The sequence below is a fragment of the Trachemys scripta genome, chromosome 2, assembly GCF_013100865.1.
Source record: "Trachemys scripta elegans isolate TJP31775 chromosome 2, CAS_Tse_1.0, whole genome shotgun sequence".
Lineage (NCBI taxonomy): Eukaryota > Metazoa > Chordata > Testudines > Emydidae > Trachemys > Trachemys scripta.
In genome coordinates this window covers 34,841,390-34,866,106 of record NC_048299.1, presented here as the reverse complement: position 1 = coordinate 34,866,106, position 24,717 = coordinate 34,841,390, and the positions used below count along the sequence as shown (strand labels likewise).

Here is a 24,717-nt window from a genome sequence, read left to right as displayed (position 1 = left end):
TTCCATACCAAGTTCTAGCTTCTGCTTCTGACCTTCAAGGCACTGCACAGCTCCCCACCTGCTTACATTTCTGCTCTGGTTTCTTCCTACTTTTCCTCTTGGCCCTTTTGCTCCGTATCAAGCCTCTTTCTAATTGACTCCTATTGTAAGCTATTCCCCTTTTCATCATCATGCCTTCTTCCATACTGCCCCTTATTTTTGGAACACACTCCCATTTCTGGTGCACCAACAATTGCCTCAAGGCCGGGTCTGAAGGATCTGCCCCTGTAAACATCTAGGTCCTTTCCCTTTATGTAGGTTCACCTCTAACTGTTTCTCCTCCAGTACAAACATGAACACTGTGACATGTTGATAGGCTGCAACACAGCATCATAATATTATGATATCGACTGTCTCAAAGAGTAAGTGTCTCAAGTCAGTTCCTGAATCTGTGTCTCCTGTTGGCAGTGTTTATGCTAAGCAAATGGGCAACAATTATAATGTCTTTTAAAAGTCTCTCTCAAAATGTCTTTGTCATAGTTTTTACAGAACCCATAAAAATTACATTTTTTGAGAATCAGATATGAAATTTGCTATGTGTGCTGTGTCATCAGGAAATTAGAAAATGATTACTTTGAAAAACAAATTCTTCAAAGATTATTTTAGGGCAATAAAAAAAATCCTTAATCCTTGCCAAACAACAAATTGTTGTTTATTCCAAAAGTTAGGTTTAGGTGTTTGCTGCCTAAATCTTTGCAATAACTAGTAAGTTGAATAACTTGTCAGAAGCAAGTATTTGATCAGTGTGCCTGTGGATGCTCCACATTAAGTATGCATGTACCCCTCCACCTTTGGTTGGAGATTTTTGATAGCAGTGCCTGATTGACCCACTCATGTACCCTACACATCCTCTTGCCCTGTACTGAGGCTGTATAGTACTCCTGAGGGAATTCTGTGCCAAAAAAAAAAAAAAAAAATCTGCGCACAATATTTTAAAATTCTGCATATTTTATTTGTCACTAATAAATGGGGAGGCTCCAGCATGGCAGTGGGGAACACAGGCCGCTGGCTCCATGGAGGTGGGAGATCACGCTGCAGCCCTCCTCGGAATATGGAATTGGCGGTGAAGCTGCACCCAATCCTGACACAGCGCAAGGGCCAGGCCTGCCCCAGAAACACCCGAGTGCCCTACCCCTCCACACCAGGTGCACCAAGATAGCAAGTGAGAGGGACAGAATCTCACATGCACACCCAGCTCTGGCCCCTGATCCAGGTGTGGGGCAAGCAGGCTCAGCTCAGCGGGATCCTGGTGTGGGGGGATCCAGGTGTGGGGGGATCCAGGTGTGGGGTGAGAGGGTTCTGTATGGGACACTCTGGCTGCAGGCAGCCAGTGGGGGGGGTCTTGGTGAATGGGGGAGGGGCTCAGTGGGGGTCTGGATGCAAGGGGGGTGGGGCTTGGCAGGGTGGGGATTAGGGGTGCGGAGGGGTGAGGCTCAGCACTGGGGTTTAGGTATGGGAGGTCCAGATGCATGGGGGTTGGGTGGACAGAGGAGCAGCTCCTCGTACAGTTACCCTGCCCCCGGTGGCTGAGGAGCGATGGGGACGGTAAGCAGGGGGGTATGCAGAGCTTCCTGCAGCTGGGGGAGGTTTCTGGAGGTAGGTCTGACCTGGCCCTGGACATTTCTTGTAGGGGAAGAGGAGCTGAGCCTGGCGCAGGGTAGGAGACACCGGCTGGAGCATCTCCTCCCCTCCCACTTCCCTCCCCTCCTACTCCCAGCAGTGATATATCTCTCCATTGGCTGCTCTGGGTGCCCAAAATGACATGGCCACACTGCTGGGGAGGAGTGTGTGACTGCTGTGGCGGCTTCCCTTTGCTTCCCCATCAGAAAGTCATTTTTCTGCAGGGAAGCAAGGACGCCTGCGGGGGACATGAATTCTGTGTGTGAGCGTAGTATAGGGCTGCATGGATTAACTGCCCTCAGTTCCTTCTCAACTGCCTTCGGACAGAGATGGAGTCTAGCATGTGTCAATTTACTGTGCACCTCTTCCATCCTGTATTAGTGTTTTAGCTTCTATAATTAGTCCTTGTAGTAGCAGGTTTAGTACCTTATAGTTGTAGGAACATTTGATCTTCCTTGTTCTTTTCTTCAAAAAATGTGTATTTTCTTTTTCCCCTATGGAGGGGCTTGAACAAATTTTCTCCTTTCAGGGATATCAGACTCCCCAGACTTTTGAAAGGTGCCTCTCTTGTCAAGAAGCAATTCCTTTAGTGACAGGCACTCCCAATGCATTGGTTGTTTGGAAGACTCTCACATTCCCAGCAAGTGTAAGATCTGCTCTTCTTTTAAAGGAAGATCCCAGAAGAACAGGGAAATAAAATATAGGCTGTTAATGATGGAGCAAGTCTGGAGGCCGGCTGCTGAACAAGGAGCAGAGAACCCCCCTGTACAGGGATCCTCCACTTCTGTCAGTTCCCGTCATCAAGATCATGGTCACCGAGAGCTTCCAAGAGGAAGAAGGCATCAAACCCGCAGTCTCCAACACTCTTTATGAGAGAGGTGCCTATAACCGTCACACTGAGAGCTTCCCACTCAAAGTATAAGGAAGGGAGAAGAGGAGCAGAACAGAGTTCCTCATCAAAGAAGATCCGGTCACTGGAAACCTCAGACCCCCCAGAAGAGTGCTAGTGAGGCTCTGAGTACTTCAGGTACGGTGAAGGATTCTAAGAATTCAACTAAGTTCCATTCCTCAGTATTAAAGGGCTCAGTACCAAAGATTGTTACTACCAAGAGACTGCCTTCAATGGAATCCTCAACCCCCTTGGTACAGATGTCAGTGCCTCGCACAACAGCTTCTGCAACATCATTGGGGTTTGTATTGAGTTCTGTTGTGCTGCCAGTACTGCAGGAATTCCAGTATCTGAAAGACCACGTTGCAATCTCTGGACATCTCTCGGTAGCAAGGTTTTCTGGGTCACGGCCTGCTCATGTTTCCATGAGATCTACCTCTTCTTCATCTCCCACTACCCATGAGGAGAGGATGTCACCAGAGATAAAATATATGGAGGAGCATTCTGACTCAGATTCTGAACTTTCTGTTCAAGGCTCTCCGATTTATTCCGGGAGATGTTATTCTCTGTTACAGATGTAACAAAAGCAGGACACCAGACCCCTGTCTTCCAACATTTGGGATGACCAGTGTTGGATACCTCCCCCCATGCCTTATGGTCTTCCTCATTTGCCTTACTGGGATCCCCTTGCAGTTTTGAGGGACCTAAACTCAGTTTCACAGGGAACACAGAAGACTTTTTCCCTGGTACCATCCATCCCTCCTCCCCACTCTGAGCCCGGGAATACCTTTGAGGAGCAAGAGGGAAGGGCAGACAAGGAGGTTACCCCCTATCATCACTAGATGAGGCAGTAATGCCACCACCACCATCATTAGCTGATGAGACAATCTCAGGACCTGATGAAGTGGGTTGCTGACACCTTGCAAATTCCCCTGGAAGAAGTCCTGGATTCCCATCACAAGCTTCTAAACATATCACACACCTCGTATCTCAGCATGGGTGGTATGCCAATTAATGAAGCACTCCTTGAGCCAGCCAGGTTCATCTGGCAAATTACCTCAAGAGGCAATGCCTCCCCCCCATCAAGAGGGTGATAAAAAAAAAATTATGTCTCGGCCAGAGATTCTGAGTTTTTATTTTCTTATCCAGCACCAAATTCTTTAGTCATGAATCCAGTCAATGAAAGGGGATGGCAACATACTCCAAAACCTACCCCTTATGATAAGGACCAGAAATGTTCAGTTCAGGATAGCTAACCACCAGGCACTGATGTCAAAATATGTCTAACTGAACTACAGAAGCTTAATACTTCTATTGACCATTTACCACAGGGAACATCACGAACAGTTCAGAGCCATAATAAAGGAGGGTCAGCTTAGCAAAAACTTCACTGAAGTCCTCATTCAATGTGGCAGATACTGCAGCCAGGTCTATTTCCACCTCCAAAGCAATGGTGTGAGCTTCCTGGCTTCAGTTGTCTGAGTTTCCACAGGAGGTTCAATCAAGCATGGAAGATTTATCTTTCGATGGCCATACGCTTTTTGCAGACTTCACGAATGACTCTTACCCTAAAGGATTCTAGAGCAGCTTGCAAATGAGAGGACATTTAGCAGGTCTCAGTTAGCACAAATATCTTGCCCTGCTCAATTTTTTGCCTTCTGTAGGCCACCGATACCACTGGTAAGAAGTTGAGGTTTTCAAAGAAAAAGCCTAGAACTACCTTTACTGCGTCATGCCAACCTTCAACATTGTCCAAACACCAGTTTAGACGGTTTGGTTGAGCGTCCAAAGCACCCAATGACCAGGTTTTTCTCAGCTGCATGACACACACCCCTTCCTCAATTTGGACACCTCCTCTGTCCTTTTCAGGAAGCATGAGGGACTATAACATCAGACAAATGGGTATTGGAGGCCATTACTTTGGGTTATACTATCCAAATTACCTCCATCCTGCCCTTCCAACCCCCATCCCTCTTCAGGGACCTCTCTCACTATCAATTGATGAAACAGAAGATCTCATTGCTTCTAGGAGCCATAGAACCAATCCCACCTCAATGCAGAGGAAAAGGATGCTATTCAAGATATTTTCTGATACCCAAGAATAATGGGGGTTGGAGGCCGTTATTAGATGTCAGACAATTGAACAAGCATGTTGACATCTGAAATTCAGGATGGCATCCCTAACAGCTATAATTCCCTCCCTGGAATTAGGGAACTGGTTTGCGATCCTTGATCTCAAAGATGCCTATTTTCAAATAGGGTTTCACCCATCTCACAAAAGATTTCTTCATTTCACATTCAATCACAATCATTACCAGTACGGATGTCCTACCCTTCGGCTTGTCATCTGCCCCAGGAGCTTTCTTAAAAATCATGGCGGTCATACCATTTTGTTTAGGAATAACTGTTTTTCCCTACCTCGACAACTGGCTCCTCAAGGGTCAATCATATCAGGAGGTTTGGTCAGCAGCTCAAACAACAACTTCACTATTCCAAAATCTAGGTCTACATCTAAATCTTGAGAAATCAATATTGACACCCTACACAACAATTGTTTTTGGAATGTTTCCAGATTCAATAACAGGCAGAGCTTATCTCCCCCTTGATAAGTTCTTTGCTTTGAAGGACCTTATCCAAAAAGTGTAGCTCAGCCCTCAAGTTCCAGCAAGGACAAGTCTGCAATTACTGGGACGCATGGCAACTTGAGTTTTGACACAAAACACCAGGTTGCATCTTTCATGTCTCCAGGGGTGGCTCAGGATAGTTTATGTACCCAACAAACACAGCTTGAACAAGAAGGTGTCTGTATCCAGCCAGGTCCTACAGTCATTCACTGGGTGGATGAATCCTTCCAAGGTCTGTGCAGGAATCCTGTTCAACCAGAATCCCCCAACAGTCATAATAACATTGGACACTTCCCTCTTGGAATGGGGAACACATTTGGGTCCTCACACAGACCAAGGCAAATGGTCACAACAAGAACAGTGCTTGCACATCAATCTGTTGAAGTTAAGAGTGATCAGAAATGCTTGCCTCCACTTTCTTCCCCTGTTCAAAAACAAGTCCATCAAGATCATGACAGACAACACAGTATGCACGTATTATATGAATCACCAAGATAGAGTACCTGTTAGTCTTTAAGGTGCCACCAGACTCCTTGTTGTTTTTTTCAGGATAGAGTACGTTTCCCCCTCACTCTGCACCAAAGCAGTAAAGCTTTGGAACTGGTGCACAGCCAGTCAGATAGTCATCTTGGCTTGTTACTTCCTGGGTATACAAAACAGCATGGTGGACAACCTCAGCAGACATTTCTCCTTAAATTACAAATGGGAGTTGGAATTTCGAGTCCTCAACAAAATATTCCTAGCTTGGGGATTTCCAGAAGTCAACCTTTTTGCCATAGTAGCCAAAACAAAGTGCAGGAAATTCTGTTCCAATGGGGTACCAATCTCTAGGAGAGGCTTTCCTCATTACATGGACAAAACATCTTTTTATGCATATCCTCCAACTCCGTTGCTCTTAAAGGTCCTTATTAAGATCAGACAGGACCAAGCCAAAGTCATTTTGATTGCACTAACTTGGCCAACATAAGTTTGGTTTCTTTACCTCATCAAACTCACCACTTGCTTTCTGTGACGGCTCCCGATCAAACTGCAACTGTTGTCTCAAGATGTGGGTCAGATGCTTCACCCCAATCTGAATGTTCTGAAACTGCAAGATTGGTTCCTCAGTGGTTCTTGGGACTAGAAGTCACCTGTTCATCAAAGGACAAAATGTACTTTTAAATAGCAGAAAGGAATCTATAAGACATCATACGAGAAATGGAGAAAATATAATCTTTGTGTAACCAGCACCATCTTTCTCCTGTCCAGTCGTCTCTTTCCTGAGTCTTGGATTACCTGTTGGAATTGAAAAATTCAAGCCATTCTGTGAGTTCTATCAAGGTTTAGCGGTGACAGCAGCTTTCCGTATGCCAGTAGAAGGTTTCTCAGTATTTGCTCCTCTGACCACAGTGAGATTCCTAAAAGGATTTATCAATCTTTTTCCACAGATTAGAGTTCCTACACCACTTTGGAATCTAAACCTGGTTCTTAATCGTCTCACGAAACAGTCCTTTGAGCTACTAGCTACATGCTCGCTGATACATCTGCCTATGAAGCTGGCCTTTTTCATGACTGTTACTTCTGTTCAAAGGATTGGGGTGATGAGGGGCTCTAATGGCAGATCCTACTTATACATTGTTCTCTAAGAAGAAGGTATCTTTATCATCCCAGCTGCAGTTTTTACCTAAAGTGTCTTCTGAATTTCATATCAACCAAACTATTCACCTTCCAGATTTTTTTTTCTAAGCCTCATCAGTCTGCACATTAGTCTGCCTTTCATATATTAGATGTTAAGAGGGCATTAGCCTTTTACTTGGACAGAACTATGCCATTCAGCAAGACCCCTAAACTGTGTTTCTATTGCAGATAGGTGCTCCCCAAGACCTACCACTCAGAGGCTTTTTAATTCGACCTATGGATGCATTATTGCCTGTTTTGGTTTCGCTGAGATTACACTTCCCCCAAGAGTGACTGCTGACTCTACTAGATCAGTCTACATCTCTAGCCCTACTCAAAGATGTTCTGGTTGCTGAAATCTGCAGATCTGCAACATGGTCTTCAGTTCACATGTTTTCTGACCACTATGCTTGAGTTCACGCTGCAAGATCATATGCAGTAGGTAACACAGTTCTTTCTTCGGACTGTGTTCCGAAACGCCTACCTTCTTAAAGGGTTACTGATAATGAGTCACCTAAAGTGGAACACCCACAGGGACAAGATCTTGAAGAACTTGAGTTACTGCACCAGGTGAGTAACCTCTCCTTTTCCTGCGTCTTTTGATGGAATATTTAATGAATTTTGGGGATGCGTCTGTAAATCAAAACAACAAAGACTGTTGTCTTCTTTAAAAATTGTATGCACTTTGATACTTGCAAGGCTCTGTCTGTCATATGTTCACTCTTCCCATTACCATCTCACTAGGATCCAAGTTATATATCTCTCCTAGCTATAGCAATATTTATACTACAGCCACCACAGTGGCACAGCTATGACGCTGCAGCTGTGCTGCTGTAGTACCATAGTGTAGGTGCTTCCCATATCGAATAAGGGTTTTTTCAGTGATGTAGTTAATCCACCTCTCTAAGAGATGGTAGCTAAGTTGGCAGAAGAAGTCTTCTGTTGACCTAGTTCCATCTATACCAGGAGTTAGCATGACCTGACTATGGCGCTCAGGGCAAAAAAATTTCACAGTCCTGAGCAACATAGCTAGAACAATCTAATTTTTAAGTGTAGAGAAGGCGTAAGTCAGTTTCTCAGGATCATGGAGTAGCATTAAACAACCTCATTGAGTTTTCACCTTGCTTTTCTGTGCATCAGCTGTATTTCTACATTATTTCCATCTAACCACACAAAGATCTTCATATTTATTTTTCTCTCATTGTAGATGACGTCAGAAAATTATTAAGAGAGCTAGATGTCACAAATTCAGTCATAGCTCGGCTGGCGCCAGAAGGTAACCTGCAGTGCTCCTTTGTGTAAAAATACTGTCAAAAGTAATTTACTTTCATTGTCTGATCAGGCAATTTAATAAAAAGCTTTCTTGTAAGTTATGATTTGTCATAACACATTAGATAAGTGATTGACCTAATGCTTTTATAGCCACAATTCAGTAATTTACTGAGTATTATGATATGTTATGTCGATTGAACAGCATGTTTATAGCAAAGTAAGGTAAGGTTAACAGCTAATGTTTATTGACTTTCAAATAATATTTTAACCCAATGGATGAATGAGCATATATTCTATTGAATAAAACCTAATTTTATTTTCACCCTGTAGAAGATATAGTTGTCCATGAGTTTGCCAGTCTTTGCCTAGCACATATGGCAGTTGAATATACCAGTAAAGTGCAAATATTTGAGCAAGGTGGACTAGAACCACTTATCAGATTGCTAAGTAGCCCTGATCCTGACGTTAAGAAGAACTCTGTTGAATGCATCTATCACCTCGTACAGGTAATTACAGAGACAGATAAGCATTGTATTTTTATTTCTTTTCTAGAGGTTAATCACTTTAAAATATCTGGTTCTATTCCTGTAATATCTAGAATTTATCAATTTATTAAAAAATCACTTAATCTCAAAGGGCCTGAGTCTCATCTCAGTTTCAGCTATAGTTTTACTTTACTATAGCTCTTTTGACTTCAGCTCAGTTACTCTTGATTTACACCAGTGTGAGCAAGATCAAAATCAGACCCAAAAATGTTTGTTGAAATAAAAATCTTGCTTTTTCATTTGGCAAGTCTTTATCCCCATACTAAGGGTTACAGAAATGTCTGTCTATTCAAAACTGCACAAATAGGGTGATTAAAATTGCATCTTGCCTTATTCTTACAAACAAATCCACACTATGATTTTGAACTTATTCCTAAATATAGGTGAAAACTGTTGGCAGTTTTTTTTCCATATGGGAGGCAGGTATTGTAATTGACTACTTTCACAATCAGCACTAATGTCACCCATATGTTGCTTAGCAAAAGAATGGTACAGTTGTATAGTAGTTCTTTTCAGAGGCTAGGCAAATCAATTCAGTAATGAATTAAATTCATGGTTCTCTTTTTTGGGCCATCAGAACAAGTCTTTTTTCTGAATCATGTTTTGCTGTTTCTCCTCTCATGCTATCTTGCTGACTTCGTTGCAGGGTGTATCTGGATAATTGCACCAGGTGCTTGCTTAAATTGATAAGGAAAATTACACACTGCACAGGTGCAATATGCTATTATAAACAGATTGTAACTACTTTATTCCTTTACCATTTTAATATGGTATAGTATACATTCTTCACTGAGCAGTATAGATATAGATTAGATATATATGCAAAGGTTGAAATATTAAACAAAACCAGTTTTTTAGTTTTTGAAGCCTAAGAGAGGAAACCAAACAAGTGCTTCAAACTGTGAAAAAGTCTCTTTTTTGTCAGTATGATAACTTGAAATGCTCAAACTAAATTTCACCAAACTTTTCCAAAAAATCCATATATGGACTGAGATAAGCATCAGTATTTTCAGCCTCCTCAACCAGGACTAGACATTATAATTAATTCTTTAGTAATGCAAAATTCTTTGGACTGTTTTGAATATTGTTTTGTGGAATACTTATTTCAATTTCCATTTTTAGCCCAAATGGAAAGAGACCTTCAGAATTAAAAGTTGCAAAATATTAGCTCATTAATATATGTTTGAAATCAGAGTTTCTTTGTTCTTTATGGAAAGCCAACAGTTGTGCTATCAATTATACTTACTCAGTTTGGTATTTCACTGCAGGATTTTCAAAGCCGGGCTGCAGTTCGTGAACTAAATGCAATTCCTGCCTTGCTGGAACTGCTGAAATCTGAATATCCAGTTGTTCAATTGTTAGCTCTGAAAACCTTTGGTGTAATTAGCAATGACAGAGAAACCAGGATAATACTGAGAGAAAACCAAGGATTAGAGCATCTTTTTAAGATACTGGAAACTAAGGTACAGTTTATTTGAAATATGAACGATAAATGTAAACTTGAAAAAGTGTGTTTCAGATATTCTGTATCCAATCTTCATCCATGCATCCTACTAAAGAAATGAACTTCATCATTTTAAATTTGTTGTTGTGGGAAGTAAGAGCTGACAAATTGACAGAGTAAACTAAATCCAGAGAAGTGTTCATTAATGCTATTTCTTTGAAAAGTATAAACAAAATAAATGTTTGCCTTTTGAATGTTTTGCCCCTTTTAGTGTAACCAGAGTAGTAATAATTCATTTGAAAAGACTGAATGTGGTATGTGTAATCAATGGGTCACTCATGAATGAGGTACTACACGTAAGGATGGTGCCCAAGAAGAGCAGCAGCCTAGGTTGTTTTTGTCATTGCTGTGGTACTGATCAGTAACATGCGGAGAGATGATAAAGTAGAGGAAGGGTTTCTCTCATATTAACCATCATCTGGGAAGCAGATTTGGTTTTGTTTTTCAGCCTGTCAGCTTGTTCAGATAAAAATAACATCTCATCACATCTAAGTGGTAGTTGGAAAATCATTTTTTTTTTTACAGCTATACCTGGTGAGTGAGAGGGAGAATCACTAGTTTTCATGCTGTGTTTATTGTTTTATCGTTTTGGTTCTGTTAACACTCTTTTTATAATGACATTACTGAACATTTTTCAAAGTATTTCAAATAGTGGAAGAATTCACATTTTATGTGCCGTTTTCCATTTTCTATATTTTGTCCAGTGCTAGTGCACAGTTTCAGAGCCAATCTTGTTCCCTTAATTTAGTCTAAACACCAGTGATTCCAGGTTCCATTCCTGACTTGGATACTCCACGGCTCCAGGCAGAGGTAATGCTGTCCCACTGGGGGCGCTAAGCAGGAATAATCCCTTCCCCTTCCCTCCCCAACACATCACATATTAAAAAAGCGAATAGTGGCTCCCTGGAGCTGCTTGGCATCCTAAGTAATTGCTTAGTCTGCTTATGCTTAGCAGTGGCTCTGGCTCTGGGATCTGGAATGAGTCACTTGAGCACCTACTGCCTCAGTTTTAACCATCTGTAAAATGAATATAATGATACTTATTTCCCTCGTGGGAGTATCACAGGGGTCGGCAGCCTTTCAGAAGTGATGTGCCAAGTCTTCATTTATTCACTCTAATTTAAGGTTTTGCGTGCCAGTAATACATTTTAATGTTTTTAGAAGGTCTCTTTCTATAAGTCTATAATACATAACTAAACTATTGTTGTATGTAAAGTAAGTAAGGTTTTTAAAATGCTTAAGAAGCTTCATTTAAAATTAAATTAAAATACAGAGCCTCCTGGACCAGTGGCCAGGACCCAGGCAGTGTGAGTGCCACTGAAAATCAGCTCGCGTGCCGCCTTCGGCACGCATGCCATAGGTTGCCTACCTCTGGAGTATTGTAAGGCTTAATTATATAGTAAAGCTCTTTGAAACCTTAAGATACCCAGTTCACTCTAAGGGCCTGATCCAAAGCCCATTGAAATCAATGGGAGTCTTTCCATTTTTTTCAAAATTATAACCAAGCTTGACTCCAAGTTAACACAGGTTGTGGAGTCTATCAACATATTTTTAAAAGATGCACAATGGATTTCATTGTGTACCAGAATGTGCAGTAATTAATTATGGTAATTATCTTAGAAGGTAGAAAAGTTAAAGATATTTTAATCCTCATTAGAAGACTTTTTATTTTTCTTACTAGGAATTTAATGATCTTCATGTGGAAGCTCTTGCAGTGGTGGCAAATTGTCTTGAGGATGTGGATACTATGCAACTAATTCAGCAGACAGGAGGTCTTAAAAAGCTACTTTCATTTGCAGAAATGTCTACCATTCCTGATATTCAGAAGAATGCAGCAAAGGCAATTACTAAAGCAGCTTATGATCGTATGTCACTTTTTAAAGTTCTATGTTCATTTCTTATGGAAATCCTGTGGGGGTGAATTTTCAGCCAGCCTGAGGGTCACTTCCCAGCTTGAGGGAATACTAATACTATAGTAATACAATACTAATTGTGCTGGGAAGAAATAATTCCACAAATGAATTGCGGTCGGCTATTTATAGATCGAAAAGCGGCACTGCTTGGCAGCCAAAGCCCCTTCTCGGTTCCCCCCATCCCCTGTAGCCTTAGCACGCCCCGGGCCCCGCAGCTGTCTTCCCCCTCCTCCCGTCTCCTGAACACTCCGCCCCCTGCTCCTCCCCCTCCCCTGCTTCCCGCGAATCAGATCTTCGCGGGAAGTCTGAAAAGAAGCAGGGGCAGGCGGACAGCAGCAGGTAAGCTGGGGCGGCGGGACGCGAGGAGGACGGTTCCAGGGAGGCGCAACGTGGCCCAGTCTGGCCCCGGCCGGCCCCAGTGGCTCCGGCCCGGCCCGGCCTGGTTCAGGCCCCGGGGCACCGGCCCCAGTTCTGGCTGAGCGCACCGGCCCGGCCCCAGCCCCAGCGGCTCCGGTTCCGGCCGAGCGCGCCGGCCCCGACCCCAGCAGCTTTGGCCCAGGGCGGCCGGCCCGGCCCCAGCCGAGCACCTCCGGCCGAGTGGCGCCGGCCGAGCACTCCTGGCCCCAGCGGCTCCAGCCCGGCCCAGCTCGGGCCCCGGGGCACCAGCCCCAGTTCTGGCCGAGCAGTGCTGGCCGAGCACCCCCGGCCCCAGCGGGCCCAGCTTGGGCCCCAGGGTGGCCGGCCCGGTTCCGGCCAAGCACCTCTGGCCTGGCCTCAAACCCCGCGACTCTGGCCAGAGCGCAGCCCGATTCCTGGGCTCTTGTTAAAGCTGGCCCTGGTCGGGGGATAGGGAGTGGGGGGTTGCATGGGTTGGGAGTTCGGGGGGGCTGCCAGGGAGGCAGGGGTGTGGAGAGGGGTTGGGACAGTCAGGGATGGGGAGCAGGGAGGGTTAGATGGGTCGGGGGTTCTGGGGGGGGCTGTCAGGGGGGCAGGGATGTGGAGAGGGGTCGAGGTAGGCAGGGAGCAGAGGAGGTGGGATGGGTCAGGAGTTCTGGGGGTCTTGTCAGTGGGCAGGGAGCAGTTGGATAGGGCATGGGAGTCCCCAGGGTCTGTCTGGGGGCGGGGGTGTGAATATGGGGTGGGGGTGTGGATAAGGGTCGGGGCAGTCAGGGGACAGGTAGGGTCCTAGGGGGGCAGTTAGTGGCAGGGGTCCCAGGAGGGGGCAGTCAGGGGACAAGGAGCAGGGGGGAGTTGGAGGTTCTGAGGGGGGCGGGGGGGGAGTGGTGGGGGGGGGGGCGGGGCGGGGGGGGGGTTAGAGTGGGGCCCCTCCCCCCGTGTCCTCTTTTTTGACTGTGCAAATATGGTAACCCTATACAAAATGCTTCCAAAAAGGGAATCTTGGCCTCTGAAAATTTGGGCCTTTATCTTTTATTTAATGATTTTAGATACCTGATATCTCAAGCGTTGTTTGCCAGAAAATATTCCTCACTGGCACTGGTTAAACCTGAATAGCAATAATTGGGCTAGTTCCCTCTCTTAAACCTACAACTGCTCATCTAAATGTCAGGCAAGTTAGGGTATAAATTCCTATTGCAGGGACATAATAGACTTTAAATGTCCTGCAGATTAATAATCCCTGTGGATTTAGATAGGGTTTTTTCTTATCTTTTTATAATTATTCATAGCATGGTTCCTATTTTTGCAGACAGGTTTTTTTACCATTGAGTTCAGAATTATGCAGAACATACTCATCGCTTTTGCCCTTGAGATTGCTGTTTAAATAAGTCTATACGTGAAAATACCTCTGGTGGGAAGAGTGGAGAGTTACTGCGGCTCCTCTAGGAATGAAAAATAGTGTGGGGTGAGTAAAGTCAATCCCTTAGGTTGTACACACCTCCAGAGAGGTTCAACCTCCCCCTCCCCCGAGGGAGGCTGGCATATGCTAGTTCAAACTGGGTCTCCGGAGACCAACAGACAAAGAAAAGATTTTCGGTATAAAAGGCTGAGTTTAAACGAACAGGGCTTTCTTTCTGACCAGCAAACAGACAGGACCTTCTGTCCAGCAGCGGCCCCAACCCATGCAGAAGGATCCTATTTGTTTGCTGAAACAAAATGAAGGCCTTGTGTCAGTTCAAGCTCATCCTTTTATACCAAACGCCCTTTCTTTGTTTCCTACTTTCTGGAAAACCCAGCTTGAACTAGTATACACAAACCACCTCAGGGGTGGAACTTCTCTGGAGTTGACAATCTCAGAAGTAATCACCCCCTACAGTTTTAGCTCCTATAGGAGATGTGGTAACCCTCCTCTATGGAGTAGAACACAATCCTATGTAAACCATTCATAAAAGTAATACAAAGGTCCCCAAAGATACTGCATGGGGTTGCAATATCTGTCAGATCTCCCCCATAAAGAAGTGGGTATAACTAGGGTGCTTGTCTGGCATCCTAGGGGAACCCACAAGTTTGTTCCCTGGCTGGCATGTCTGCCAATACCTTTTATAACTTCAGACTTCCCCCTTCTTTGTGGCTATCTCAAGTATCAGTTTCTTTTGTTACATGCAGGGGATACCCAGCCCTACTTCTCCCTGTCACCTGCTCCATTTGCATTTTGGCTGACATGGTCCCTTGCAGCTTTGGAGCTAACTGAGGGGTCCAGTTCACCCATTCTGCCTTAAAAGCCATAATATCCTTCCCCAACAGCAAAGAAAATGGAATGTCTGCTAGCACATCTACAACCAATACTCCTGACCTTCATGGGTCTGTATGGAAGTCTGTGCTGTAGGTAGTGTGAAGGCCGTTACACTGGGAACTTTAACCCAGGTTTCATACCCTGGGAGCATTTGATGGGGTATCACTACATGGAGTTTAACTATGGTCTTAGCAATCCTAGTATCTCTCCATACAATTATTGTTTCCCCGTTAACTATCACCTTCTGCTTCCACTGGTGATCAGATGAGTGTGCACCCCAGAGGGTGTAGCATGACATGTGGGCAGTAGCTTTGTGTGAGAATGGCTCAACATGAAAATTATATGCCATTGATAAACTGGCTGTGTGACTCCCCCTGCCTCCAAAGATTCGGTCGCACAGTGTATTCTGAGGTTAAGGTGGAGCTGGCCTTCTCAGCACTGGGCCTCAGTGGTTGGATTGGGAAATCTCAGGCAAAATGACCCAGCTGGCCACAGATGGGACACCATATTTCCACACCCATCCCAGGGCTTCTCAGAGGAGGCTTCCCTCCCTTCCTCCCCCCAATTTCCCAGTTACGGTTACATCTCTAGGATCTTTTCTCATTGCCGCAACCTCTGCTGTACCCTCTGTGGCACCATCTCCTTGGTCCCGTGCACGTCCTGTTGGAGAAAAAGGGAGCTCTTCTGTCCCCTTGTCTGTAGGGGATACCCCATCCTGCCTCAGACAGGACAATCTCCAATTTCTTCAGCTCACAGGGCAGCATTATAAATTTAATCTATGTACATTTTGTAAACATATTATCTAATTTAATATACAGTTAGAAAAAACTCTTCTTCCCCTCCCCTGCCTCTCCAGTCTCCTTTCTTGTGTCCTCATCTAATTCTTCTCATAACCTCCTAGTTTGACCAATTGAATATTTACAATTATTTCTATTGCAAATGCTATATGAAAAGAGTGACTCTGCCCCTCCAGTCCACACTATGGATTCATTTTCTCCACCTGTCAATGGAAATTCCACACATGGAATGTCAGTGAGAGTTCTGTACGTTGATGATTGGCACAGTAGATCGGAGAGGAGGAGATTGTGTTAAGACTTTCATTATGTATTTTTCCAGTGTTGCTATTTTATTATGACATTCTGGGGGAAAATGAACAATAAGAATGTAAACACCATTTTTCATAGTCCTGTGACAGGTTTCTGTGTACTGCATTCCAAACAGATTACTTATGTTCCTACAACTACAATATATTTTTATTTCTTCTTTCACACTTACTTCTTGCATATAAACACATACCTCTCTTCCTCCTTTGCTCACCTTTTTTTGCATTTTGGTGTCCTACTGTTCTAACATCTACAATATGACATTCCTAAAGCACATTCTGACAAGAACTACTCATAATATATTATTGTATCATATACAATCTTATATAATTGGATATAATTGTAAGTGATGATGCATCTTCTTGTTATCTTTCTTTACAAACGTAGTCAATGGTTTCAATATAAAGGCTTGGTCTCTTCTTCAGACTACAATATATGGCGTAGATCAGTGGTCTCCAACCTTTTTACGACCAAGATCACTTTTTGAATTTAAGGGCCACCCAGGATCTACCTCGCCCCTTCCCTGAGGCCCTGCCCCACTCACTCCATCCCCCCCTCTCCATCACTTGCTCTCCCCCACCCTCACTCACTTTCACTGAGCTGGGATAGGGAGTTGGGGTTCAGGAGGTGCTGCGGGCTCTGGCCTGAGGCTGAGGGGTTTGCAGTGTGGGAGGGGGCTCTGGACTGAGCCTGGGGCAAGGAGTTGGGATGCAGGAGGGAGTGAGGGGTGCAAGCTTGGGAGGGAGTTTGGGTGCAGGAGGAGGCTCCGGACTGGGACAGAGTGTTGGGGTACAGTAGGGGTTACAAGGTGCTGACTCTGGGAGGGGGGTCAGGACTGGGGCAAGGGGTTGGAGTGCACGAGGGGGTACGGGGTGCTGGCTCTGGCAGAGGGCTTGGGGCTTGTTTGGGGTGCGGGCTTTGAGAGGGGGCTCAGGGCTGGGGCTTGGGGTGTGGCCTCCTGCCGGGCAGCACTTACCTCGGCGGCTCCCAGTCGGTGGTGCAGCATGGCTACTACTAAGGCAGGCTCCCTGCCTACCCTGGCCCCACGCCACTCATGGAAAGGGCCAACGCACCCCTGCATCCCCTTTGGGCTGCCCCTCTCTGCAAGCACAGCTCCCATAGGCCACAGCTCCCTGTTCCCAGCCAATGAGAGCTGCGGGGACAGTGCTTACAGGCAGGAGCAGCTGCGGAGGGAGACCCCTGCCCCTCTGCCCCCAGAGCTGTGGGCCAGACTGGCCGCTTCCGGGAGTGGCATGGGGCCTAGGCAGGTAGGGAGCCTATCTTAGCGGCAGCCCCGCTGCGCTGCCGGAGGATGTGATCGACTGGGAGATACTCTTGGATCGACTGGTTGGTGACCACTGGCGTAGATTAAACAAGTTAGAAAAATAGAGGTTAGAGAAGAAAATTAAGAATATTTGCCTCAAAACTGTAGGATTTAGGGTGGCTGAAAGTTAGATGAAAGGACGACGTGTTAAACTGGGCTAGTGTGAAACTGTCCAATAAATTAGCTCCTAGACATGGCACCAGGGAGAGAGGGAGATGTTAAATACATTGCAGCTAGCCAGGTTCATGATCTAAAGTTAACTTCTTAGCTGAAGAAAAGGTGGAACAGTAGCAATTACCAGGAACAGTGTAGGGGAAAATCAGAATCAACAGTATGCAATTGTGTTTTGGGGATTTTTTTGTACTGTAAAGGTACTAAACATGCAGCATTTGTAAATTCATTGCATTAGTAGTATGCCTAGTGTCTGGTATAGTACTTGATTATTACTCTGATTAAAATGTAAGTGCATGACTTCTTGGGCAGAAATCCAATATAGTGCATTATAGTTCTGAGTCAGCATGTGACTTCATCATTAAAATCTGTTATAACTTATACAGTAATCTGCCCTTTGCAGGTTTGGTGAACACAGCTGGATTTTGAGAACATTTCCAGCAGGGTAGAGAAAAAGAATTATGGTCTTGCATTAAAATAGAAAATTGTACCTCTGTTATGATGGTACATGTATCTATTTTCTGACTACAACAGTTAGCTATAAACCAGTGTCAGTTTCTGAAATAAGTAGTGTTGGCAGCTGTCACTGAAGTTGCTTTTTTCCTGATGTATGTGATGCTAGTAAACACATTATTTTTTTGCATGTCCTCCTTCAAAAAAGTATTTGCCTTAGCTTTTCTTTGTTGGGAAAGATGTCACAAAAGGGTTACACTGTATGAACAAAGCAACTTAGGTGGCACAAATATTTTATTAAATTTTGGACACCATCTTTAGTTCAGTGCTCTGTTTATATAAGGCCAAACTGGCAGTTTAATCACTGTGCTATTAAAGATTGCTTTGTTGTGCCACAAAATTCTGGATTTAATACAGTTCCTTTGCAGGGCTTTTATTTTGTACATCCAGAGTTATGGTTTATAAGCTTTGACCCTGATTCACTGTTGTCTCACAAATAATGCAATCATTTACGTGAGTGCAAAGTGAGAACAAAATGGTTTCTAAATTCTGTAATTGTAATTTAGTAGTATATTTCACCCACTTTGCCCTAACTTTGCTTTGGTATAAATGATTACACAAGGTGCAGCGCAATAGTGTATTGGGCTCTTTGTTCCTAGTTTTGGGGTAAAAAAGGAGAAGTAGGAGAAAAAAACAAAAACCTAAACAACAAGAGTTAGTTCATGATGGGCTCAGTGCTCAAAAACGGGATGAGGTGTTGGTCCTCCAGACTCTGCTAGCTGCCTGTGTCTGATTGCTCTGTGTAGTATTAAATCAATATATTCAAATAATTCCAGGGTCAAGAGATTTATCACTACAAATATGGTGTTGGCATCTGAACATGAGAAGTGCTTTGGTGCAAAATGATGTTGCTTTATTGTACATAATAGGCCCATAATAAAACCCAAATAGACAAGCTCATGCAGATAGAGAGAGGGTCAGCCAGAAATATTTGTCCTTAGAATACAATTGGAAAATAAAACTTAAAATGTTAATCATTTTCTTTATATGTACACTGTAGTATACAATAAAATCAAATCAAAATCTGCTGTTCTAGGTTATTTCTAATTCTTTCTAATACATTTTAAATGGCTATATTTACTAGTTTAAAGGAACTACTGCACAGTATTAATGTTCTAAATTTGCCTTCATGTAGGCAGTAAATATCTTTTTTACCTCTATATGAAAAAAATGTTCATCCTTAATCACACATGCCATTTGGAAAAATAAGAATAGCATTTTTAAAAAATACAAAAATTCCATATAGCAATGATGAATTTTCTATATCAAAACAAATTACTGAAGCAAGAAGACCCTCCCCCCCAGAGAGCATTATTAGGGATTACAGACTAGTTTGGCAAGCAACAGGTCAGAAGCAAAGTCTATTACCTGTCAAATCAGTCTGTAATCCCATTTAATGCCCTCTGGAGAGTGTTGGCTGTTACACATCAATGCTGTGCCAAGTTTCTTTCTGCTGTGGCTTAAAATTCTCCCAGTACTTGAGTTTTTGTGCATTATACTTTGTAATGTAGATTATGTAGTTTAGATGAGTATAAAATATGTAGAAACTGGCTGGAAAAGAGAAAACAGCTAGCCTTGTGATATGTATGCATCAGGGCCGCCCAGAGGATTCAGGGGGCCTGGGGTCTTCGGCGGCGGGGGGCCCCCACCGCCAAAGACCCGGATCTTCAGTGGTGGGTCCCGGGGCAGAAGGACCCCCCGCCGCAGGTCTTCAGGGCACTTCGGCAGCGGGTCCCGGAGCGGAAGGACTCTCCGCCGCCAAATTGCCACTGAAGACTCGGAGCAGAAGAAGCTCCGGGGGCCCGGGCCCCACGAGAGTTTTCCGGGGCCCCCGGAGCAAGTGAAGGACCCTGCTCCAGGGCCCCCGAAAAGCTCTCGTGGGGGCCCCTGCGGGGCCCGGGGCCTGGGGCAAATTGCCCCACTTGTCCCCCCCTCTGGGTGGCCCTGGTATGCATTGAGTCATTTCTGCAGTAATAGGGCTTGATTTAAAATCTAGTTTTCATTAGCTTTATGGTCAAATTGAGAATTTTTTTTAGCCAAACCAAAGTGATCACAGAAGTTCAGTTTTCATTGCGAAGAACAATTTTAAATAACATTAAATAATTTATAAAATGCATTTAAATGTTATAAATAATATTAAAATTATCTTCTTTTTTTCAATTAGATCACAGATTGAGGGCTGCAACTTGCCTTAGGCCCTGATTCAGCAAAGGATTTAAATAGTAGTGGCAAAAATGTCAAAAGTGACCTAGTGATTTATATATCTGTCCCGTTGAAAGTCAATGGAACTTGAGCTCCTGAATCACTTATGAACTTTTGAAAATTTTACCCCATATGCATAACTTTAAGCACATAAGTAGCCCTATTGCTGTCAGTGAGACTATTCACAAGCATGGGTTATGCACTTGCTTAAATGTTTTGTTGGCTCTTGGCCCTAGTGATTACAGTGATGAAGAGCAGAAGATCTGCTACCCAGTGCTTCCTTTGCTACAGAGTCCTGCCAGTCAGGGAGGATGCATTCTGGTCTGTGCTTTATTGTTACCCTGAACAGGGCTGCTGACAGCAACATGTATTCTAGCTAGGTGAAGGGAGGGAGCTGGACATGCCCTCTAAACTTCAGATCACACCTCTTTTGGGGTAGGTGAGGCCTCCAAGCTTATTGGCCAGCCCTCTTTGAGTGCTGTGGAAAGCTCCTATGCTGCTGCTTGTATAATAAGAAGAGATTTCCTATGCACTCCTCCTTGCCCCGGCACATCAGTGCAGCATAGGGAAAGATTGAACCCTAAGTCTTTTGACATTTTCTTTAAAGCTGCATTTTAATGAAGAACTATGAGTTGCACTTTATCTGCCCTTGCCTTTTGTTTGGTCCATATAACACTGTGACTGGTATGGGAACCATCAAGTACACAGCTTAATTGTTCTTTTACTTGTATATTTGCCTTTAAATTTCATGTTCATGACTTCTATTAGCAATAACTGGGGGAAGAATATATCCCTTAATGAGTATGACTGTAGTAAACAGAGAAAACGTGAAAGCTGAATCACTGAGTCTGCACAAATTCTGTGATTTTAAGACTATCAGGGAACAAACTCTCTACTGAATTTGGCTATTTGTGTTTAAAGCTGGTTATTAAAATGCATCCTTTTTATATCCCTTACCTTTTAATGTGGGTCTCTGCCCAGGAGAGGTGGCAGGTGGGGAACCAGGAGCTAGAGTGAGTGCCCTTGGTGGACCATGAGGGAGGAATGTAGGTGCAATTGCCTTGAACTGTGATGCCACACACCAGGCTTTAGTCTCTCATTTGTATCAAAAGCAAGGAACAAATGTGTGAGATCAAACCGATGTCATTTTTCTCATTTGCAATCATATTTCTATGAAGATTAATGCTATTTTTTGTTTGTTTTGTGTGAAGCTGAAAATAGAAAAATTTTGCATGAAGAAGAGATTGAAAAATGCCTCATCACCCTTTTGGGAACTGACAATGATGGTGCTAAAGCTGCTGCTTCTCAAGCTATTTCTGCTATGTGTGAGAATTTAGCTAGCAAAGATGCTTTTGGAATCCAAGGTGAGTAAATTGGGGAGGAGATGGAATTAGCTCCATTAAGCTCCATTTTGTAAAGACCATATTATTATTTTACAGTTTCCCAGGGGTTATTTAAAGCAGCATACGCACAATTATGTTTTTAAAGGGATTCCCCAGCTAGTTCAGTTGCTAAGCAGTGAGAATGAAGAGGTAAAAGAAGCTGCTGCCATAGCTTTGGCTAATCTCACAACAGGCAGTCCTAGCAATGCAAGGTAAGTGTGTAATTAATAAATAACTATGTCAAATACTAATCTGGACATACTTTGATTTAAAAAAATTCTCCAGTCAATGTCCTAGATCTCTAGTCAATGTCAGTGGGAGTTACACGCACATAAAAGAGAGCACAGTAGTGCAGCCAAGAGGCCAGACTTTAACCTGCTGCAGCTGCCAGGGGAATCTCTTGATGGTGATGAGCTGGTGTGGCAGTTTTATGCCACCTTCATTAGTCCCCAGTGTAAGGGATGTGGTCAGGACATCCCTACAGCATGGTAGTGTCCAGCTGCAGAAACTGTTCATTGAGGCCCTGGGCAGCCGATGTAAATTACAGTAGCCTTTGGCTGAGCTGATCCATGCGCAGATCAAGGATCGGGAATGTAAAGCTGGTTTAAATTTACTTTTCTCATCTCACACAGTCCTACAGCAACCTTACATGGACTGGTGAATCTGATCCTAGGTCTGCTATGCAGATCAGAAAGCAATAACTTACATTAAATGTGTATGCAGGATGAATGCTGTGTGACTATAATTAATTACCTGCCAACTTCACTTCTAAGTGAAGCTCTTTTCTGAGTCATAGATGAGCCAAAGAGTAACTTTAGACTCATGAATGAGAGGGCCAAACCCTTCCCTGATACAAATCAGCATAGCTCCAGCTCACCAGCTGAGAATCTGGCCCCTATTTGTTTTATATTCATATAACTAAAAAAACCACTAACCCTTTCTTTAATTTGAAAAAAAATATCCAGCCTGAGATACTGTAATCCATATTCATCCTAGAACAGGGTTTGTTTATTGTTTGGTTTTAGTTTTGTTTTTGTTTCTTCTCTCACTTGTAAAGCACTGAAAGTAAGTACATTTAATGGGAATGCAGATATATCTTTAAAATGATGTGAATTTGCTGTGTAATGATGTTAAGGATATTCTAGTCACAAGTGGGACTAATGAGAATAGAACCATTTTATTAGTTATGTATTAGTTCCTTCTTATAAGCCGCCAGAGTGTTAAATCATAAAGCCAACAGCAACATATAAATTTTTGTGTGATAAGAACAGCATAGTGGCTAACTTAAAGAGGGGTAGCCACTGGGGAAGAAGCATTTAGGGACTGAGGGAGACTGCTGAGGAGACCAAGGAGCACCCAGCAGTGAGTGAATGGTGTGATTGAACTATAGAGACATTTTGGAGTTAGGCCCCTCCAATTTTATGTCTGCCCTGCCCAGAAGGACCTAAGGCTGTGGCAACATGCTGCAAAAGGTCCACAATGGGATACTACTTGAGTTGAGCCTCTGCAGACTATTTGGACTATAGGGGCCACACGCCAAATTGAAGGGACAGCGGTGGGAAGTAGCCCAGGGCAGTGGACTTAGACTCTTTGCTGGGAAGCGTTGCTTCCATAGGGTCCCTTCTTAAGGACTGAGGCACCTCTGCTAGGGAAGCAAGGGGCCAGAAGTCAGGTGTTCCAATCACAAGGCCACCTGGCTCTCCATGCACCCTATTACAAAATTGTTAGAGAATGAAGGCAGATGCCCTAGCCCTTGCATAAGGAAGTCTGGGCGCAGGGGGAAACACCCTCATGAAAACACCTCCTCCCAAAGCTTAATGGAGATGGATCAGCTGCTAAAATGAATGGCCAATCAGAATGCGCATAATCATCATCAGCAACAAGTGTTCCAACAAATGGCCAACCAGCAGCAGCTTTTGATTCACAATTTAGCAGTCCAGCAGCAGCAGCAGCTGGTACAGCAGGTGGTCGTGATACTACAGCCATCTGATACAGTGGTGGCAGTGAAACTCAACCTAGCCCTGGCCACTGCCGGTCAGGCTTACCAAGCTGCCGCCTAATGACAATCCTGAAGCCTTCCTTGAAATCTTTGAGCAAGTGGCTATGGTGGCCTAAACCAAAGAGCTGTTTTGCTGGCTCCATGCCTAAATGGGATGGCACAACTGTATCGTGCTTTAAAGACCCTGTTGCTGTCCGAGAGTATCATAGAATCATAGAATATCAGGGTTGGAAGGGACCTCAGGAGGTCATCTAGTCCAACCCCCTGCTCAAAGCAGGCCCAATTCCCAACTAAATCATCCCAGCCAGGACTTTGTCAAGCCTGACCTTAAAAACCTCTAAGGAAGGAAATTCCACCACCTGCCTAGGTAAACCATTCCAGTGCTTCACCACCCTCCTAGTGAAAAAGTTTTTCCTAATATCCAACCTAAATCTCCCCAACTGCAACTTGAGACCATTACTCCTTGTTCTGTCATCAGGTACCACTGAGAACAGTCTAGATCCATCCTCTTTGGAACCCCCTTTCATGTAGTTGAAAGCAGCTATCAAATCCCCCCTCATTCTTCTCTTCTGCAGACTAAACAATCCCAATTCCCTCAGCCTCTCCTCATAAGTCATGTGCTCCAGCCCCCTAATCATTTTTGTTGCCCTCCGCTGGACTCTTTCCAATTTTTCCACATCCTTCTTGTAGTGTGGGGCCCAAAACTGGACACAGTACTCCAGATGAGGCCTCATCAATGTCGAATAGAGGGGAATGATCACGTCCCTCGATCTGCTGGCAATGCCCCTACTTATACAGCCCAAAATGCCATTAGCCTTCTTGGCAACAAGGGCACACTGTTGACTCATATCCAGTATGCTCAGGTCAAGGCAGCCATTCTTGATGCCTGGGACATTGTGGAAGAGATGTGCCGACAACACTTCCACAATGAGCAGTGCCCTCTGGAACCAAGACCCCACCTGGTTACCCAGAAGCAATGAGATGAGGATGGATGCTCAGGTTGCCAAGCTTGTCCTATTCGAACAGTTCACGCAGATACTGCCCACTGGAGGAAAACAATGGGTGATGTGACATCATTCCAAAACCCTGACTGACACTGTTTCTTTCATGGAAAATTATCTGGTTGCCAGGACCCGATACTAACACTCCACCAGGGACCTGCTGGGACCAAGGGTCCCACACTGCCAAATGATGGAGCGGGCCATGGAAGTGAACATCTTGAGGAGCTTCAACCTACTCCCTCCTCACCTGGACTCAGGAGTGGCCTGACGA

The 24,717-nt window shown here is 44.2% G+C and overlaps 1 protein-coding gene across 12 annotated transcripts in view; it reads left to right on the top strand.

The window, feature by feature from the left end:
• The window catches only part of ARMC3 (armadillo repeat containing 3), a 100,763-nt gene that overhangs the window by 29,694 nt on the left and 46,352 nt on the right, over positions 1-24,717 (top strand). For 11 of the 12 annotated variants that reach the window (XM_034760278.1, XM_034760274.1, XM_034760269.1 and 8 more), the window contains 6 exons: positions 8,036-8,104; positions 8,431-8,606; positions 9,914-10,108; positions 11,831-12,014; positions 21,276-21,428; positions 21,553-21,658. In XM_034760278.1, coding sequence (XP_034616169.1) covers positions 8,036-8,104; positions 8,431-8,606; positions 9,914-10,108; positions 11,831-12,014; positions 21,276-21,428; positions 21,553-21,658 — 883 coding nt within the window. Of the gene's footprint in view, positions 1-7,017; positions 7,399-8,035; positions 8,105-8,430; positions 8,607-9,913; positions 10,109-11,830; positions 12,015-21,275; positions 21,429-21,552; positions 21,659-24,717 lie in introns of all 12 variants that reach the window. The other variant, XM_034760279.1, reaches the window with a different exon arrangement.